Raw genomic sequence first — 20,886 nt, 5'->3', positions numbered from 1 at the left:
TGTTAATGCTTTGGAGAGGAGGAGAGAGAAGGATGTAAAGCAAAATGCTTTTTGGGAAGTTGCCACATCTGAGGAGATGTGATTGGAAATAGGTGGAAAACACCTGATTGTCTGCAATTAAGACAGTAGCCTGAAAAACAGGTGAGGTGGGGCCATGGAGAAGACAGAATGGGTGAAGTCAAATAGGTCCTGCAGAAAAATGTCAATGGCAGACTGCCAGACTGCAGGCTGGGCAAGGAGAGATGACCAGAATGAACTCTTTGACATTTCTAAAGTGTGGGCGCTGCCTGCTTTGCTGACAGAAGTGACCACATTAAGATGTGAGAGTGGAAAATGTTTGGCTGTAAGCAGAAAGGAAAAAATCACTTTTCCAATTCATGTGTGGGATGGAGGAGGATGAAATGTTCCTAGAGGCAGTGCTGGAGCAGAATCTGGCTTGCATGAGAACTTTTATTCGCCAAATCACACAGTGTAAATAATAAGACTGAGAATTTTGAGGTTCTGGTAATCCTCTCACACAGTTTAAGTGGCCAGAAATCAGGTTGAAGGGGAGACATCTCTTGCTTACTCATTGAGGACATCACATTAGCTTTGTGATAAACTTACCAAGAAAGCTGTATAGATTTCAGAGCATGAAGTATCCCTTGAGGAGACTTTGGGTTGGGTGATGAACGTTTCTTGTCTGCACATCTCTTTTGGGGGAAGATGTTGACATTCAAACCTGATGCAGTCATGATCTGTCTCTGCAACCTCTCAACTCCATAGCAGAGTGGGACATTGTGTGAGACCAATGACAGAATGAGAAGGGAGTCTGTCTTTGGCGTGAAGCATCCGTGTTGTGATGAGCCTTGTTTTGTTTTTCCTTTGTGCTGCGTAAGTGCTGGTGAAATGCTGTTTTTTCTCCTAGCACTGACTTCAGATTTAGTGGTAGGTTAGGGAGGAAGGACACCACTGCTGGTTCTCTGAATGTTGTGTTACAACCCAGGGGAAGTGACTGAGCTGGTAACAAGCTGCTAGCAGTGACACAGATACCCTTCAGCTCAGCTGGTCTCTGGCATGGTGTCTTGCTGTGGGCTGGGTGTGCTGGGCTGATCTGTACGGGCTTGCTGTTGTGCAGCACAGCTCTGGGAGGTGCTGCCTGGCTGCAAGGCAGGACCTGGCTGGGAGGATTCTCATGGGAAGTCTCTGCCGGGCGACATCGAAACTACTCACTTTACAATCCTGTCATCACTGTAATAATTATCATGCAAATCTTTCATAGTTTATGCATACTGTTCCTTCTCATGGTCACTCAACCTTTACTTAGTAGTAGAAAGGAGAAATTTATTCGGCACCTGTCATAATTGCATCGGTTCATCAGTGTAGAAAATTGATTTTTTTTTTTTTAAGCATAGAATGAAAACATAGGAGGAAAAGCTTTTTAAAGTTGTCAACTTCATCCTGCAGGTTGATGCTAAATCCTTTCAGAACTGGGGGGAAGTTGGGTTTTTGGGATACACAAAAGCTTACCTGATGTCGAAAATGTGTTTTCCATCTAGATTTCTAGAAAAGATCTTTCCTAGGCTTTTTTGTGCTGGAAGACAATGAGACATACCTCTGGAGCTTTACTAGCCCTCAGAGTTCATTCTTGTAAGGACAGTTGACGGCCTTTGTAATGTGTGCACTGGATTACTGAAAGAATAAGAGTGCTTAGTCTGAAAAAGAAGCTTGCCCTCTGACTGACTTCACAGCAGTAAAAGAAGGCAGGAGAATAACCTACTGAGTAGGCATTTTCTAAATATTGTTTTAGACAGCATGCTACAGTATTTTATTTGCTCAACTTTCCTGTTGTGTAGAATGCTTTTAAAAAAGACATGTGATTAATTTTTCTTTGAAGACTTTCTCTACCTAGAAATAAAAGCCATTTTATTACCAAAATTTCCTTAATTTAGAAATAAGTAAATGTATTACAAGCTTCTGTACATATTTATCAGATTCTGTGTTTAGTCAACACAGGTACAAGTGGATCAAGTCTCTTGTTATTGAAGGAGTTGTGTAAATCCTGTATTACTTTTAGCATTCTTATTTCATTTAAAGAAAAAACACCCATTATGATGTTATTAGAGAGTAAATGTGACCTATATTAGAGACTGTGTCCTTAAATGCAAATACTAGTTGTAGAATATTTATGTTGCCTGTTTTGTATATCGTATAATCTTTAATGATATTTTTCAAACGTTTACTTAATTGTCACTTTACACTAGAGGGAATACTGACAAGGGTGGTACCTCCTGATCGTTAATGAATTTTCCATACTGGAATTAATGTGCAGAAAACCTTACAGATAAAGTTAATCTCTAGTGTCATACAGTGGAATATAATGAAATCCTCAGAATGAAAAATCTGAAAAATACTCCTGACAACAGTGCACATCCCTGGATGAAAAATTGAGAATCTGCAATGAGAAGTAAATACATCATGCTCTGTGAGATTTTTTTTTTTTTGTATTCTTTTTAAGCAGGATATTTCTAACTTCATCTGAAGTGTACATAATTAGTCTACAGCAGTCCACTCAGTTGTTGGAGACAAGCTCTCTCTGTATCAGCAGGTGTTGGCACAGTCACAGTAGATCAGCAGGTAGCTTTGGGCCCTTATGTTCCCATTAGATTTTGGAACAAGTTTTGGGTGTTTGGAGTTGAGCGTTTTGGCTTTGTTTCCTCTGAAGGGAGTGTAAATTGTGCACACTGAAACTGCTCTGTGATCCAAACCAACATGTGATAAGTGAAGATGTTGGGGAATTTGCTTCAAGGCATCACAGCTACTCTGAATAGAGCCCTAGTATACATGTAGCCCTTAAAGCATGGAATATGAGATGAATATGTGCCTTTAAGTATACTCTGTGCATACAGATCTTTGACACTGTGTAACTGAAAGTAGCCATACTGAACTTTAATATAAATGGAGAATCTAGAAAAAATATTCCATGATTTTGTTTGTATGTAGCTGTACGGCTGCTGTTTTATCACTTATTAGCCTTCTTTGTCATGTCTTTTAAGCTGCACACTGCACATGTTTTGGTGTGGGTTTTGTTTGCTTGGGTTTGTTTTGGGATTTTGGTTTGGGGTTTTTTTGGTGTTGCTTAGTGAGCTTGGAAATATATTTTTTTTAAAGGTAGCTTTGTAAATGAATTATTAGTCAGTTACAGCTGGAACAATGTGTTAAGTGGGCCAGAGCTTTTCTTCTTGATAGTTATCATTAAACCAGTTGAATCACAAACTTCCGTAGTCATTATTAGTTGTGAAGCCAGTACATGAATTCAATTTTGATGAGGCTGCAAGAGTGTTAAGAATGCAGAGGAATTAATAAAATGATAGAATATAAGAAGTCCAAGCTATATTCTACAAAGTATTTTGTAAGAAACAACAAACTGAAATAAAAGCTGAAATTTGTCTTAGAGGAGAAATAATGCGGAATGAGACACTCTTACTTTTAGAACTTGTTAAATATTGTTCTTTTCCTGTTGTCTGAATGTATACTTCTTCACTGAAACCAAACATTTCACAGAAGTGTTCTGGCTATGCAAAGTTGGTTTTCTGACAAAAGGAAAGAAGAAATGTGAGCTTTTTCCTTGCTGTCATTGCTGTCACAGCAAGGAGGCTTTCATTTAAGATGGTATCACAGAATATTCTGAGTTAGTAGGGAACCATAAGGATCTTCAAGTCCAACTCTTGAGTGAATGGCCCATACAAGAACTGAACCCACAATCTTGGCATCATTAGCACCAGCCTCTAACCAACTGGCTTTGGTGGGTCCTTGCTCCCAAATTACTATTTAAACTATCCTGTATTTTTTTTCACACTTAACCTGCTTGTAAAAAAAATGTAAAATGACTGTTTTTACAATGAAACATGCAGAAGTTTGATAAGACTAGAAAGCTTGATAGGCAAATCTGAAACAATGTATAAAAGTGACTCTTTAGTGATCCATAATATATATACAGAAACATTCAGAGTTCTAGGCAGGTCATCAGCTTGAAGTCGGTGAACCTTCAGAAAAGATAATGTCATTTGCATGAGCAGTTTTATGGCTGGGGTTCTGATACAGTCAGTACTGTGGCTCAAACAACCAAAAACCTTCTGGCTTGGTGAAAAATCTTGACTTTTCAGTCACTAAGGAATTCTCACATCCCTTATTCGTATTGTTTACGTACTCCTCCTCTTTTGATGATGAGAATTTCTAATAGCTATTTTTATCTCTTCCAAAACAGAATTAGACCACAGTTAGCCAAAGAGAAGATTGAAGGATGCCATATTTGTACATCTGTCACACCTGGTGAACCTCAAGTGTTCTTGGGAAAAGATAAGGCCTTCACTTTTGATTATGTCTTTAACATTGACTCGCAGCAAGAAGAGATCTATATACAGTGTATAGAAAAGCTGATTGAAGGTTGCTTTGAAGGCTATAATGCCACTGTCTTTGCTTACGGCCAGGTAAGCCTTACAATTTTATTTTAAAGTATTTATTTTGGAATAAACAGGTTTTTGCAACTGGTTTTTCTCTTAAATTTCTGAATGCATGAATCTGGTTTTTAGCATCTTGGGTTTATTTTCAGGGAGTTACCTGTAGGACAGTGTTGAGTTTGTATAGATTCTGTGTAGACTGGCAGTTGAAATACAGAATATATATAGGTAGTAGATCTGAATTTAATAGTAATGCTGAAAATAGCATCAGTCTGTAATTCCTGAATTCACCTCAATGCAGCAATACAAATTACTGACTTAATCACTTGAAATATAGAGATGGGTTGTACTGAGATTCTTTTCTGAGCAACTTTTCAACCCACTGCATTTTTAGACGCTTTTGGGACTACGAGGTTTTTAAAAATAGATCGTGGGGAACTTCAGGCCGCATTGTTTGTTTGCTTGTGGGCAAAATGTAGACATCAGATTCCAAAGTCAGAACTTTTCATAGACAACACACCCTCTTGGTACACTGGGCACACTCGAAGCTGAGCACAGTGTAGAGTAGGTGTTACTGTCTTCTGAATATTCCTCTAGGAGTTGATTGCATAAAATTTGGCCTAGGATGCTGAATTTCACTGCTGTTAAGTGTTGCATCTCAAGTTAGCCAGGTGAAGTCTATTCCCAGTGAAACAAAGCAGTTTGCAGATCCAGTTTAGCAGATTATGTTCAGCTTTGTGATCCTATCTTTGTCTTAGACTTGACCCATTAATTAAGTGAAAACACTACACTACCTTGTCTTCTATAGGACTTCACATTTAATTAAATTATCTTCCTAGTGAAGATACAGCTTGTATTCTTCAGTATAAAGTGAGAACAATGGGAATATAATACCTGGGATATTCAGACATCTTAATTAGGGGAGTCATTTGATCTACTTCAGTAAAGAATTGCAAATGCTGCTTTTACCTCCAAAATACATGCTTTAATTAACAGCCTTGGTTGGAAACATTAACTCATCTTTTGACCTAGAGGTGATAGCTCAAGGTTGATGTAAGCTGGTTAGGGAAAGTTTCTAGAGAAATGGTTATGAAAGATTGAACTGGTCTCTGCCTTCTGGTATGGGATCCCTGGATAAACAGTAGTTTGTCCAAATTCTGCGGTTTATCCATTTTCAAAGTGACCTGTTGTTGTGTGTGTTAATATTGTAAAGATGGCAGATTGATGTGAACAGTAGTGTTCACAAACTGTATTTCTATGATGATTTGGTACTATTAACATGTTCTAGTGACTACTCCTTTTTCAAATTAGACAGGTGCTGGCAAAACATACACCATGGGCACTGGATTTGATGTCAACATAACAGAAGAGGAGCAAGGCATTATATCACGGGCTGTTAAGCACCTTTTCAGATGTATTGAAGAAAAAAAACAAGGTGCTATTAAACAAGGACTTCCACCTCCAGATTTTAAAGTGAATGCACAGTTCTTAGAGGTAAATATGATCCACATTTGTGGCTGTAACTTTATGTGGTTTTTTTGGTTGTGTTTTTTTTTGTTTGTTTGTTTTTGTTTTTGTTTTTTTTTTTAGAAAACCAATTAAATATTTTTTCTGGTTGCTTCTTATAAATTTATTTTCCTCACAAGATGTTTTGAATTAATCTTCAAGTTTTTGAAAGGAAAATTTATGGGGTTTGCTTCAGCTGTTCAATTTATGAAAAAGTCTTTTTATCTTACTCCAATTATTTTAGTACTTCCCTTCATAGTGCTATTTTGAAGTATAGAAGTAGTTACGTTCATCATCATTTATCCCTTTCTACAGCATGCATTGTCTGTAGGGCCTGTTTCTCTTGCCTGTTTGCAATTCTTGACAAAACCTTAAAACAAGAAACTGTAAAAAAAAAAAGGTGATTGTACTTCGTGGTTTTGAATAGTGACCATGCTTTGCCTGCTTTTGTGACTTTGCCATAGTCTTTAGCTTTCAAAATCTGTTCAGGAGGCTTTCTTTTACCAAGGAAGAAACCTAGCATGAAAATACTTCTTTCTGCAATCCCCATTGGTTTATGATTGGGCTTCAGTGTCACTGTTCCCTTCTTTCTTAGACCCAGAGGAAAAAACCCTGGTCAGTACTGTGGCAAAACTGCTTCCCTTGTGTTTTCTTGTAGATGCAGTTACTGGTAAAGGGGCCATAATATCTGTGATTTTTCTGACCTGCAGCAGCTGTTGCTTTAAGCCTTGCAGGTTTTATACTGTGTCTCCTGACTGTGGAACTGCTTTTTAAATTGATTGATTTGGGTGTAACATATTTACATTTACTACCAACCTGCAAAATCTGATACTTTAGGCACATGGAGACGAAGAATCAATTTTAGGAAAGCAGGTGTAAATTTGTTTTGCTTACTTCAGCATGTACAACCTTATCTACTTTGGGGGTGGAAACCCCCCTCTCTTATATTACCCATGAGAAGAGCTGTTGGTTTTATTACTGCTGAAGTCATCGGTTCCTATAACTGTTTTAAAGATTAACAAGCTGGCATTAGTTTTGTATTGGTCTAGGTTTGTCACTGTTAACCTTATGCAGAACTTTTTGTTGCTCTGGCTAATGTTTGCCTAGAGAGAGTTGGCTTGAGCACGTGCTGTGGGAATGCTCTGGCCCTGTTTGTACACCAGGGAGCTGCAGCTTTGCTTAGGCAGCTGCAACATGAGTAGCATAAGGAGCAGTAACCAGTGTGGTTTCTCAATTTATTGTGGTTTTTGACGTAACATTACAAATGTGACTGAGTCCCAACATATGGGGCAGTGATTAAATGTTACAGTGAGAATGGTATGAGGAATTGCAGCCATTACGGTGTATTTCAGCTGAACTATACATACTGAAACCTGTCTTGTTTATCTAATTTAAAGAAAGGTTAAATGATGTATATAATAATTACTCCCTTAAGAAAATGTCATTTTAGTTGGTAGATTTTTTTTTTCTTTTACTGAGCCTTTCCCAGAAGGAGCTTTTTCTGATTAGTTATATATTACGCACTATTCTTGTATCAAAAAGTATCCTCGTCCTCCCATCCTGTCTACCATATGGATTGCATAGCAATAATTTAGTCATTGGACAAGTTGAAGCAAGATTGTGTTTTTGGAGTAACTTTGGAGTCTTACAGCTGGATAACCATTGTGAACAGTGACTTCTGTTTGCTACTTTCTTGCCTTTCTTTAGTTTGCTGCAGTCTGCCTCCCTTAACTCCTGGCTTTCCTGCTTTTTCAAAAGATAGGCATGTGCAGTCCCATCCAATTGCAGGTGCATTATCAGGATCTGCTCTAAATTGTGGCATCAGTTGTTTGACCTTATCAAGGTAAAACATTAGTAAGAAGATTCCTACTTAGAATATTTATGCCTAATCATTAAATAGAACTCCTTTTTAATATGTAAAGGATTAAAAGCATCACATTCACAAATGCTGAGTTTTTTGTTCTCAGGGATGACTTTTTGCTTTTGAGAGGAGAAAGTCACTTACTTTCAGTGTTATGAGAAAGTACCTTGTGTGAGTACAGATCTGTTGTGGTGGTTCACTGACTGTTACCTAGGGATTTTGATCAGGAATTGAATGAGTCTGGACTGAGTTTTGCTAGTGTGAATTAGTATAACTAAGTTAAAGACACTTGACATGTTCCAATGTACACAGGCAGAGACTAGAGCCATGAGATTTCCAGTGGGATAGTGTTTTTTCTGGGTGGGTTGCCTGGTTTTTTTTCCCCCCTGGTTTCTTCAGTTGGATCTAAACACTTTTCATAAAACTCAGAACATTCTTATGGAATACAAAAGCCCTGCTCAAGAAGTCATGCCATAGTATTTTTGGACTGCTGCTTGGTATCTTTAAGAGGCATCTATTATTATATGTCAAATTCCTTCCAGGACAGGAAGAGTTTATCTAAATGGGAGACATAGAATTATGAAGGTGTGAGAGAGGAGATGAGGAAAGGTGTAGTGGCAGGGAGAGCAAGTGGAGTGAGTTGGAAGTGTTTGGAGAAGGGTGCAGCCAACTAAATCCACAAAAGAAAAGCCCAAGGTCAAATCTGAAGACAGCAGGTGCCTGCCACAGAAACCACTGCTGCTCTTGTTCTGCTGGCACCAAATTCCTCCTCTTCCCTGGTCCCACCAAAGAATTTTCTCTCAGATCTGGAGATGTGGAGGAAGTTACCGCATCTTTGGGTGGCATAATAGGAAGTTGTGCAGGTCCCTTAATTTGCAGCTGCTCTGTCATCTATTGTCCTTCGAAGTTTGCATGTTTCACACCATCCTTTTTTGGGATCTGAGACATACGGATTTTTACAACTTTTGGTATGTGCCATGCAGAGATTTGTTAGTCATCGGAGGAATTCCTTCTGAAAGTGATAGATATTTTGTCTTTTTCTTCTCCTCAGCTTTACAATGAAGAAATTCTTGATCTGTTTGATACCACACGTGATATTGATGCAAAGAATAAAAAATCAAATATTAAAATACATGAAGATTCAGCAGGAGGAATTTATACAGTGGGCGTTACAACCCGAACTGTGAATGGAGAATCTGAGGTGATAATTAAAAATAAATTACTCTGTAACATGCCAAGTACATTCTAAAAATGTCTGTATGCTTTGATGAGCAGTTAAAAATAGAGGTCATGCTTGCTAATATCTGTCTCCTGGGCAATTTAAGTGTAAAACCTAGCTAAAATTTTATTTTCTTAATTTCTGTAGCCTTAAATCTGATAAATATTTGATACTAAGTGCATGCTGCTTTCATTTAAAGCTAGGAGCAGGCTTTTGTTCATAATGTAGTTCTGCTGGGAGAGAGAATTTTGGCATGTATGTAAATCTGATCTCCCAGCTATTATATATATTATTTTCCTTTGAGAAAAAAGCTTGGCATTATGGCTGATGTGGAATAAATTGCTGTTCATGTGTGTTGCAAATCTGAATACAAATGTTACTGTACTGGGGGTTTTTTTGTACAAAAAGTACAAAATCATACATTTTTTTGCCACAGGTGAGTGAAGATAGCTATGTTACTACTAGAGTAAGTAAAGAGAGGCATACAAAGATTTAAGATTTTTCTTGCAGAAATCACAAAAAATACTTTTAGTTTGCATATTTAAGAATCTTTGTGCTTTTTTTTTTTGGCATGTAGGAACTGAATTCATCACAAAGAGAGAAATTTTAGTCATAAATCCAAAGCAGTTGAGTGTCACAGGAACATTTTTGCTTTAACCAGCAAGCGATGCAATGTGCTTCTTGTCTCTTTTCTAGATGATGCAGTGCTTGAAGCTGGGAGCTTTGTCTCGAACCACTGCCAGCACGCAGATGAACGTTCAGAGCTCACGGTCACACGCAATCTTCACTATACACCTGTGTCAAACCAGAGTCTGTCCTGCATTTAACGCTGTATGTACTTTTCTTTAGTAGCCGTTTTTCAAAATGGGCATAGTTTTGGCAGCCGCTGCTATTTGAACTACACTTAGTAAGGATGCTGTAGTCATCATAATGCTTGGTGAATTTGCGAAGCATTATAATAATTTGATCTAATCTGTGCATACGTAACCATCCTCTAGCCAGAGGCAACCATAAACTGCAGACTCTTACAGGAACCTGCCTGTTCTCCTCTAGCATCTTCTTCAGTATTTTGTTGCGACACACACAAGTGAGAAAGTTAAAATATAATTTGTCTTTAATTGGGAAAGCACATTTAAGTGTCTTAGTAGTTAGTGGGTTTAAACTTGCAGTCAGCTTGGATATTTCAGATTAATTGTTGATATCCAGTAAGGTGCAAGTAGAAAAGCATTAAATTCTGAAGCTTAATGTGTTTATTTTAAATAGCTATATATTCAGTGTGCAGATATTTTAAGTCTATACACTTAACCTGAAAATGCACTTAACCTGAAATTCAAACTATGAATGAACATAGAACTGTTATGTAGAATATTTTGCATGTGACTGTTCATTTGTTAGTTGCTGTTGGTGTATCTTGTACCAGGGAGAGTTCTGAATAAATCCACATTACTGAAAACTACAGTACCTTCCAGGGGAACTTAAATTGAATATTCTAAAGGTCTTTTGCATATAATTTTTAAATATTAAATAGTATCTGGCTAGCATCCTACCCATAGATACAACATTTTTAAGTATGTGGAACAGTGAATTGGATTTGCAGTGCTTTTTGGGGGTTGCATTTTTTTTTAAATACTGCAGATAATCATTTGCAGGCAGAATGAGTGTTCTTTCCTGGTCCCTTGTGATATGTAGACCTGCTTTATACACCTGCTAAAAACACTTCTTCCTGCTTTCCATGCTGAAACTGTGGATTTGGTGGTGTGGTCAGCTGTCTTTGCTTGGGAGGGATTGGCATCACACTCCAAGCCCATGGAGGGTACCTGGGTCACTGCGTGGTGACACTGCTGGGAGGTTTTTGTTGAAAACTATCTACTGGAGAGTGAGAAGTCATCTGGGAGCCTGTTTCCCGCAGGCTGTTGGCACAGCAGTCCCCCTGTGCTGGTGCACTTGCAGCTTTCCCCACCGGCTGAGCTGCCTGGGGGACTGTTGCCTGGCTCTGCCTGTGTTTTTACAGAGGCTTGTGTTAAAGGAAGAGATGGCCATCTTCTGCTTTATGTCAAACTTTTGTTTCTGCTTTTCTTGGGAGATATGCACAAGACAGTTTGACTGTTTGGAGCTGGGCATTTCTAAATCCTTAATTTGTAAAGACAGCACCCTCTTCTTTCCCTGTGGTGTTTAGGAGAGTAAAGGGATAGACCTGACGTTGTCCTCTGAACGCTCCTGGAATCTAAATTAATACAGGCTATTATTGGTTGGCCAGGGGAGATGTAGCTCGAGTTTCTGTAGACAACAGTTTTGGGAGACCTTTGTTACTAGGGCAACGCAGTTTCTCCTTCTCGGATGACAGCCTTGGCCGTGTCCCCTCTGTGCGCGGTCGCCCGTGCCCAGGGCTGGCAGGCAGCCAGGGCTGCAGTGCACAGACCTGCTCCTCAGGCTCTGTTTGCACCATCCATGCTTCTCGGGAGTTTCTGGATGTACATTTCACTTCGTAAATGAAGGAGAGTGAAAGGGTGCATTAATCATGACTTTGAGGGACAGAATGAGAGTGTGGTCCCCAGAGTGTGAACATCAAAATAACAGAAATAATGATTCCTGTGGAAGTGGCACAGTTCCCGTTCTCTTCTGTTACTGCTACAAAAGGATGTCACTTCAGAAGCATGAAGTATTTAACTACCATGAGAATGGTTTGGTCTGCTGAGATCTGCACTATGCCTTGCAGTAGTGTAGGGAGCTGTAGGTTAGCTGGCCAAGGGCATAAAGGTCACCACAGAATACCTGAGGGTCTGTGTTTGGCTTTTTGATTAGTTTTAGGGTTTTTTTTAAAAAAGGTTTTTCTGGGTTTTCTGTGCTTAATGTGATAGAAATTCCTAATAAAGCTTGTAGTTTGAGTGGTGAAAATCTGTTACAAATCCAGTATACACTTGATATATGCTTATTGTATGACACCATGCCAATTTAGTAGAAATTGCCCTGCAATGGGTATCTTACCAGTAAGGTCAAGAAGTGGGTGTTTTAAAGATCTTTCTCATTGCATTGCTTTCCTGAAAATAAATCTAACTACACTCAGAGTAAAATAAAACTCTACAGTAAATGGTAGAACTAAATTAATCAGCAGAAAAAAGTTTGGGATTGTCTAATGAAAAAGGATAATTTTGCTGCTGTGCTTTGGGATGTGAAGTGGAAAAAGGCTGAGGCTGTGGTACCTCCCCCAGGGCAATGTGTTCCTGGGCAGACTCTCCATACTGATGGAGGCTTGCATGGAGTGCCAGTCATTACCTGGGGGAGGAAGGTGGAAGGGAGAAAGGAACATCTTCTTTTTACCGTGTTCCCTTTGCTGCCCTTATTTTCTGGTTAAGTCAGAAGTGCTAGTGGAATACTGACTGCTAGGAGAAATGGCTTCCAACAATAATTCCTACAGTAAGTTGAAGAATCATCCCAGAGGGAGGCTGGTAATGGGGTTTAGAGAGGTATAAAATCAAAATATCTTTCAGTTATTTGGCAGGCTTATGAACTAAGTGGTTCTGGTGATTTTGTGGTGTAATTATGTAATTAAGGTTTTATTTTTTTAAATCAGTTTTCTTTGACAATTGGCTTGCATTCTAGGAGAGATACAAATTTGTTGCTTGCCTTGCTGGTGACTTGTATGTTTTATATATGTATCCCCCCATTTCTTCATCAAGAAGCAATGGTAGCTTGTACTTAAAGTAATTTGTACGCACATGCATCTAGAGCTGCGTCTTCAAGAATGATGTTAGTACATATGATTAAAATGGAGGTGGTATGTTTCAAAATACTGTTGTTGTTAAAAGGGAATGTATAAGGAGATGGTCATGGCAAAGGGGTAGTCTTGTAAATAATTGTTGATTGAACTTTACAGATGTTAATGTGAAAGATCTCACCAAGCCTTGTGGGTTCTTCTTTGCTTCAGGATAATGCCACTGATAACAGGATAATATCTGAATCTTCTGAGATGAATGAATATGAAACTCTTACTGCCAAGTTTCATTTTGTTGATCTGGCGGGATCTGAAAGGTTAAAGCGAACAGGAGCTACAGGAGAAAGGGCAAAAGAAGGCATTTCCATCAACTGTGGACTAGTAAGACTATACAACTATACAATATAGTGTAAAACAACCCCAGGCAAAACACTTAAAAATAAAATTTATAGCTTCAATGGGGGTTTTTTTGTCTGTATACTGTTTTGCTATATAGTTTTTTAATTAACTGTATTAAGTGTTTTACTTAACACTAAACTGCACTGAAAAGTAGAGCTGGTGATTACCAGTGGAGATTGTAGTTTCATGTTTTTGTTTTGTGCTACATGGCTATGTCAAGGCTCTGTGCAGTTCTTTTGAAGACAAAAATACACGTTTATCTGTGAAAACACGTCTCTTTTTTTCTGGGCTATTGTGCAGTACCAATGAAGTATTCTGCAGTTAGAATTTTCTTGCCATCATGACATTGATTATTTTCTGTAGTTTTTCTGTTTATATTATATGGAAGAGAAAGAGTATTCAGTTCGATTTCATCATTGACATAAGCACAAAGCCAGCAGGATTTGGGGGGGTCTAGATGACACAGCTGTGTCCTTAACAAAGAGCATATAAAGTGCATGAAGGTGAGAATCAGTGTGATATAACTAATACAAGATCACAAAACTTTAACTTATAGTGAAGCCTAGCCCTTAGTTTTGTGAAACAGACTGAAATTGTTTAAATCCTTCAAAGCAAGCAGGCACAGCATGGGGTGCGTGCCGTTCTCCATCTGCTGGTGGCAGCTGCACCATTTCCAGAGCGAGAACTTGCAGTACAGGGCACCACTTAAAGCAAAATCTTCTATTTGATTGAAGTGCATGCAGTTCCACATTAAAAAAAATTTCACAGCCACATGTTAGATTGCTTATAAACATGAATTAGACCCTTTAAGCAATGAAACAGGATATCCATTGACTACAAGACTTTAATTTCAAGTGTTAAGTGCTCAAATCATAATCAGACATTTTTTACTTATCTTTACTTATCTTTTACATATCTGTAGAGGCAGCAAATTCTAAGGTTTTTTTCTTTATATAAATGCCCCATATTTTATTCCAAATGCAGCATAAAGCAGATTGATAAAATTAATTTAAAATAATTTATAGCTACTGCGAGAAGTAGAGATCAACTTTAATAATCATCCAAAGCAAACGTTTGTTAGATGAAGTAGTACCAGCTTTGGTTTGTGACTGAGATACTAAGAGCCAATGCATATGAATTGTGCTAAGCACTTTAGCACTTGCAGGTACCAGACTGTAAGTCATCTGATGCACTGTTGATAACACAAAAGTTTCTAAATGTAAAATGCAAAAAATCTTCAGAAATATATTTATGCGAACTTTCTTGAGTATCTTAATTTTCTTACAATATGCTGACGCCAGTTTATAGCTGTTTTTAAAATAAAACTATACAGGAACTGATTCTGACTTGTGTGTTACGTGACTTGGTGTTTTATAGCTGGCACTTGGCAATGTAATAAGTGCACTGGGAGATAAAAGTAAGAAGGCAACTCATGTACCATACAGAGATTCAAAGCTTACAAGGCTACTTCAAGACTCTCTTGGGGGAAACAGGTATGAAAATTGGAACATTTTATGTATTTCATTGTGAATGGGCATGAATGAGAACATAATCTTCAGAAAGTGAAATGAACATTAAATGACAATAAAAATAGCCACTCTTTTTGCTGGAGAAAGGTTCTGAAGATAAATTGTCATAACAAAAATGCTGTCAATGGAGGGAAAAGATTTTAGAGAGGATTTTTTGCTTTGTTCTTTTCCATTGTTATTTTAGTAGACATGAAGCTTGAAGTTCTTCCCATGAAAATATCTGTAGACTGTAGGTAATATAAATGTTAAGTTTTGTTTTGTATTTGAAAGCTGTGATGGGTTTTGCCTTAAGAGGGTTTTTTTTTTTGTTGTTACCCTGTTTTTTAAATGCACAGGAGCTTGGAGTCATCTTACCACAGGCCGTTCGATCTTTTTAGAGATTATATATCTCAGCCTCTGATGCATTTTTTTCAGTTACCTGATGTTGGATTGCAGTCTAATAAAAACAAAGTAGTCTATCACCAGGGTTGTTTGTATGAATCCATTTGTATACATTCTGCACATTCGATGAAGGAAAGCTTTGACCTCTGGAGGCTTTATGTAAGAAAACATTAGCAAATTTATTAAAATAATACAAGTTTTGCATTTGGAATGTTAACATACAAATATGAGGGACCACAGCTGAGTACATTTTAGTAAGGTAGTATTGTTCTTTTATGTGATCCAATATGCCTGGCTCCTATGTTTAGGAGAGTAGGAAGTTTTTTCACAAAGGAAAAGGGAGAAGTGGAAGAAAATTATCCACTGAGAAGAATAATCTTAAATTGTTGCTCTGCTCTTCAGAGAGTTAATGTTAGTAACAACTTGAAGCACTGCAGTGTGAGGAAAAGCAGAGCCAGAAAAAAAAAGTAAAGTAAGGACTAGAAACTTTCAAAAGTGCATAAGGGAGGAAGAAACTCCAGAATTATGAAAAAATCAGCAGAAATCAACAGCATCGCTCTTTTAAGCTCTTTCTGTAAATAAATGCTGAAAGCATTTCACTAATTTTTTTATCAAATACACCAGCTAGTGAGCATTTTTTTCAAACCACTTCTAAAGTCGCCCTGTTGTAGAAATACTATTTTGACTTTAAAATATTTTCGCGTCTCACAGCTCCACGGCTCCCCCCCGTGTTCTTCGGGAGCAGTCACAGAGTGCGGTGTGCGATGGGGTCGGGGTAGCCCCGGCCGGCAGCCGAGCCCCGCACAGCCACTCGCTCCCGCCCCCGGGGGCACCGCGGGGAGAATCACAAGGGTCGAAGGCAGAGAACTCTGGGCTTGACATAAGGACACTTTAAAAAAGTGATAAAGCAAAAGTCGCATATGCAAGCAAACCAAAGGAAGTCATTCACTTCCCATGGGCAGGCAGGTGTTCAGCCATTCCCAGGAAAGCAGGGCTCCATCATGCGTTATGGGGACTTGGGAGGACAAATGCTGTCACTCTGAATATCCCCCCTCTTCCTTCTCATTCCCCCAGCTTTATATGCTGAGCATGATTCCATATGGGATGGAATGTCCCTTGCGCCTCATGGGCTCAGCTGTCCTGGCTGTGTCCCCTCCCAGCTCCTCGTGCACCCCCAGCCTCCCCCCACTGGTGGGGCAGCCTGAGGAGCAGAAAAGGTCCTGACTCTGTGAGCCCTGCTCAGCAGCAACTCAAACATATCTGCATTATGGACACAGAGTAGGTGTTTGCAGCACAAACCCAAAACATAGCCCATACCAGCTGCTGTGAAGAAACGTAACTCTATCCCAGCCAAAACCAGCACAAATGTACAGATAGCAAATGCTGCCCCGGAGTGTTTTTAATGATACTTGTATGTATTCTGTCTTTTTCTGACTGATGATAATTGTGTGGGTGCCTTTCTTCCCCCCATTATTTTTTTTTTTTTTTTAGTATGTGACATCTCAAATAAGCACTTTGCTGTTAAGGAAGATTTTTTCATATAAATAGATGTGTGTGTGTATATATATATATATATATATATATATGAAATCCTCCCATTTTGAATGGTTTCTTATCTGGGCTTTGGCAATCAAAATGCATGGAAAAGCTAAATTTTAACAAATATGCAATCTTTCTTCTGGAGAATCAGATTTAGATTTCTTTAAGCCTCTTCTGTAGCCGTTCCTTCCACCCTAGCTATTGAAGTCCACATTATTGTTTCTCTCTTAACAAATACAAAAATCTACTAGTAATGATTTGGGTTTGGTTGTAGTTAGTCCTGAGTTAACAGTGATGAAAGCACCATATCACTGTACTATTCTCACAATAATCCTTATTTTAAATACAATGCTGTAACAGTTCTGAAGCAACACTTAAATGTTTCTTGAATTATTCAAAGAAACATGGAGCATTGGTGTTTTAAAAGGAATTTTATAATGTATAATATGAAAAATGAAAACCTTCATAACTTCTGGAGCAGGAGGAGCAGTTTAAAGAAATGAAAACAGTGAAGTAGAACAGTTTTAAAAAACCCTAGTCCATTTTACAATTCAGATAGGAAATTGGAGTTCAAGTGGTTCCGTTTTCAAGATGGACACATAGCAGAATCAGTCCTCTAAGATTTAGAAAAGTAAGTGCATTCTCAATGTCAGAATTAACAATTTGTTCTTAATCTTGCATACCCATATTTTGAGGACTAAAAGAGTTTGGAGAACTGACACAAAGGTAGGGGTGAGGGCTGAGGAAGAGTTGCTGAAACTAAATGTTCTTTGTAGCCCCAGGCTACTTCCTCTTTCTAGCTTAGGTTCCCAGTGTGTATGGTGAATATAATTCCTTGCCTCACAGAGCATTGCATGTGTTTGTTTCAGTCTGAAATTACAGAAAGTGAAGATCATAATCCAGTTTGCCTGATGCAGATATTGTTCCTTTGCCCCAAAGACAGTTTGTTTTTCCTAATGTATAGAGAAGCAAATTCCTTTAAAACTTGGAGGAGTGTTCTCAGTCCATCAAATGCAGATGTTTTTCCCTATCTATTGAGAATTTAGGCAATGTATGCACCTTCAGCGTGATCTGCAGCTGGAATGCTGGTTCTGACCCTCTAAACTGTTCTTACCTGATGTGAAATAAGTATGCTCCAGGGAGTGAGGGAAGGAACCTGTTGAATGATGAAAGCACTTGGTTGGAGTGAAAATTGGTTTGTTTTTTTTTTTTTTTTTTTTTTTTTTTTTTTTTTTAAATTTGCTTTGGTTCCTACTGGTCTATCTGCTTGATCTTTTATTTGGAGCAAGGAGTACGTTCTCATCCTGCAATAATATCCCATGATGGGATGGCTAGGGGGTGTTGTAGGAAACTGAAAGGAGGATGGCTGTTCATAGCCCTCTTGGGCCAAAAGCTCAGATCCTGCTGCTCTTTTTGTTGCAGAAAGTTGCTCTAAGCAGTGGTGTTGTGAAATGTGGTACAAATACAGTTATAGACAGATGTGCTAAGGGTAGGGACTAGTTTTGGACTTCTGTTGGAGAGCAGGAGATAACTTGCAGTGGAGGATTCAGTCAGTTTGGAGCCTCACGTAGAGAATAGGCACATTAATCATGTTTGGACAGGTCAGATGAGCATTTGAGCACCTTTCAGATGAAGTAGGTAGGCACCTCAGGAATTACAGTAGGCAGTCCTGATGGCTGCATGATCCAAATCACTGTCTAGGAATTTAGGTTGATCATAAATTCTTTAATCTCAGTTTATATATGATTAGGCAAACTGAATGTAATTTGAATAACATTTCTGGAAACACTAATTAACTGCTTTTGTAATTTCATGTGTAGAACAAGATCTAATCTAGTATCTCCTATGCTATACTAAGATGTTACAAGATGTAACACTGCTGATCTTTGTGGTTCACAGTTCGCTGTGAGCTAGATGGAGGAATATTTTCACTAATGCTACGAAGTTGCTATTCTTGTTTCACCTTCTGCCTGAGGACCTGTTAGATTTTCTCTGCTCTTTTTGTTTTTGATGTGTAATGTTGACCTGTGTTTCTGACTTGCAGTCAAACGCTCATGATAGCGTGCGTGAGCCCTTCAGATCGAGACTTCATGGAAACTTTGAACACATTAAAGTACGCCAATCGGGCACGGAACATCAAGAACAAGGTGATGGTTAATCAGGATAGGGCCAGTCAACAAATAAATGCTTTGCGCAGTGAGATTGCACGGCTACAGATGGAGCTCATGGAATACAAAACAGTGAGTTTATCCTCTTAGGATTTCTTCTGCTTTCAAAGGCTTGTAATTCCACAGCTTTTTTTTTTTTTTTTCTGTTGGCTATTTTCACTTCATACACTAAAAACATTGTAATAGCAACCCTGATGTAAACAACACTTCTAATTCCAGTGATGACCAGATATTTTTATAAAATTTTTTTTTTAAAAAATTATTTTTTTGCAAAAAAAAGAGATGTCAGCAAATGTCAGTGATATTTACTGATGCTGCATGCTATTTGCTTTTTGAAAGGCAGTGAGAAGGTCACTTCCAAAGCAAAAATGACCAAACCACAACTTAGATTTATGCGTAAGTGAATGTGTATTGCTTTTGAAAACTTACTAGACAGCTAAAACCATTTGTGTTTTAAAAATACAATTTCAGTTATATAAGGCAAATAGTCATGCCCGTTTCTTCCTGAAGTTTATACAGGGTTTTTGGCAATAATTGTCGTTACTAGACAGTGTCACCTTTTGTTCTTCTTGAGATAGTATTCTGATTTAATAAAGAGTTATCTTCTTATTTCTTAACCTCTTCAAGAACTTGTATTTTAGACTAAAGTGGAATTACACAAAACCCAGATGCTAAGGTGTTGGCCAGATATCGATCTTTTGAAGACTATCCATTTATCATTGTTTTAAACTTCTTGAGAGAAGATTATCTTTTGCTCCGAATATCTGCTTGGAACTTTAAGTAATCTGTGGATTGCATTTACTAAGTTCAGTTTTTTGCATGTGTCGGTCAGCCTTTACTACTAATAAAATATTTTTACTTTCTTAAAGGGTAAAAGGATTATAGATGAAGAAGGCGTTGAAAGCATCAATGACATGTTCCATGAAAATGCCATGCTGCAAACAGAAAACAACAACCTGCGTGTTAGAATTAAAGCAATGCAAGAGACTATTGATGCTCTGAGAGCCAGAATAACGCAGCTTATGAGTGATCAGGCCAACCAAGTGCTGGCCAGGACAGGTATGCTGTGAGTGTGATGTGCATGAACTGCTTCATAAATTCATGAACTTAAATTAATTTTATGTTCTTGCTTCACCGATCCCTTGGAATGAAGTGTTGCCTTTTTATTAGCAATGTAGGACCTTCTTTGGTAGAGATAGGCCCCCATATGATTATTTCTTCTGTTTCTGGAGTCTTTTTTTAATAATAGAAATATTTTTGTACCCTAATTTGATCATCCATTTAGGAATGTCAACAACAGGAAATATGAAATAATATCTTTGTATAGGAATTATCTGTATGCTTAGCTCTTGTGGTGGTTTAACAACCAGACCAAATAAATTTGACTCTAAATTAAAATGCAAATAAGTGATTTTGATTTAAGCATTGTTAAAATGTGCTAATATGGAAAACAAGTTACTAATAGTCATATGGTGATCATATGACAGAGGAACCAAAAATGTAATTCGGTTTAAGAAGGAAAGATATTTTACAAATAAGTTAAGATTTAAATGTGTAGCCCATGTGACTGTTGCCCTTTGCTGGTACCTTGTGCCTAGTAGCTATATTCAGATAATTATACTGTTACCATTCTTCCTTAATCTTTCTCTTTCCCTCATGCCCCTTTTCTCTCTGTCCTTCAAAGGGGAAGGAAATGAAGAAATTAGCAACATGATTCATAATTATATCAAGGAAATTGAAGATCTCAGGTATTTGCATAATACGTATTTAGACAATTTTTAGTAAAAAAAAAAAAATAATAGAAGTGTTAGCAAGTAAGTACTTCAGCTGTTTTCCTGTGGGGGGATTACTGTAAGAGTGTAGTCCTTCAGCTTCTAAGACCATCTGGTATTGCTCTTGGCCACAAAAATGTGAAATGTTAAGAGATCAAACTGACAATAGAAATGAGAGTAAGATGTTTCCTAAATAATGGTGATAATTTGATATTGTTGCATAAAGGACAGCAAAACTTAGAACGATTGTCTTATAACTTTATAACCCCATATATAAATGATAGTACTTATAAATTACTTGTTTAAAAAAAAGTTTTAAAAAAACCTTTCTTTTCAAATTCAAAAAGTCTTAAATATTTTA

At 37.9% G+C, this 20,886-nt stretch overlaps 1 protein-coding gene across 3 annotated transcripts in view; it reads left to right on the top strand.

Annotated features, from left to right (window-relative positions):
• Window positions 1-20,886, top strand: part of KIF21A (kinesin family member 21A) — an 88,913-nt gene that overhangs the window by 24,958 nt on the left and 43,069 nt on the right. For all 3 annotated transcript variants that reach the window (XM_082280290.1, XM_082280289.1, XM_082280288.1), the window contains exons 2-10: window positions 4,247-4,469; window positions 5,751-5,933; window positions 8,858-9,007; window positions 9,722-9,856; window positions 12,951-13,118; window positions 14,514-14,629; window positions 18,630-18,825; window positions 19,623-19,812; window positions 20,438-20,501. In XM_082280290.1, coding sequence (XP_082136416.1) covers window positions 4,247-4,469; window positions 5,751-5,933; window positions 8,858-9,007; window positions 9,722-9,856; window positions 12,951-13,118; window positions 14,514-14,629; window positions 18,630-18,825; window positions 19,623-19,812; window positions 20,438-20,501 — 1,425 coding nt within the window. The remainder of the gene's footprint in view (window positions 1-4,246; window positions 4,470-5,750; window positions 5,934-8,857; window positions 9,008-9,721; window positions 9,857-12,950; window positions 13,119-14,513; window positions 14,630-18,629; window positions 18,826-19,622; window positions 19,813-20,437; window positions 20,502-20,886) is intronic.

This window comes from Coloeus monedula (assembly GCF_965178545.1).
Source record: "Coloeus monedula genome assembly, chromosome: 4".
Lineage (NCBI taxonomy): Eukaryota > Metazoa > Chordata > Aves > Passeriformes > Corvidae > Coloeus > Coloeus monedula.
The sequence above is the reverse complement of the archived record's forward strand: the minus strand, read 5'-3'. Positions and strand labels throughout refer to the sequence as shown.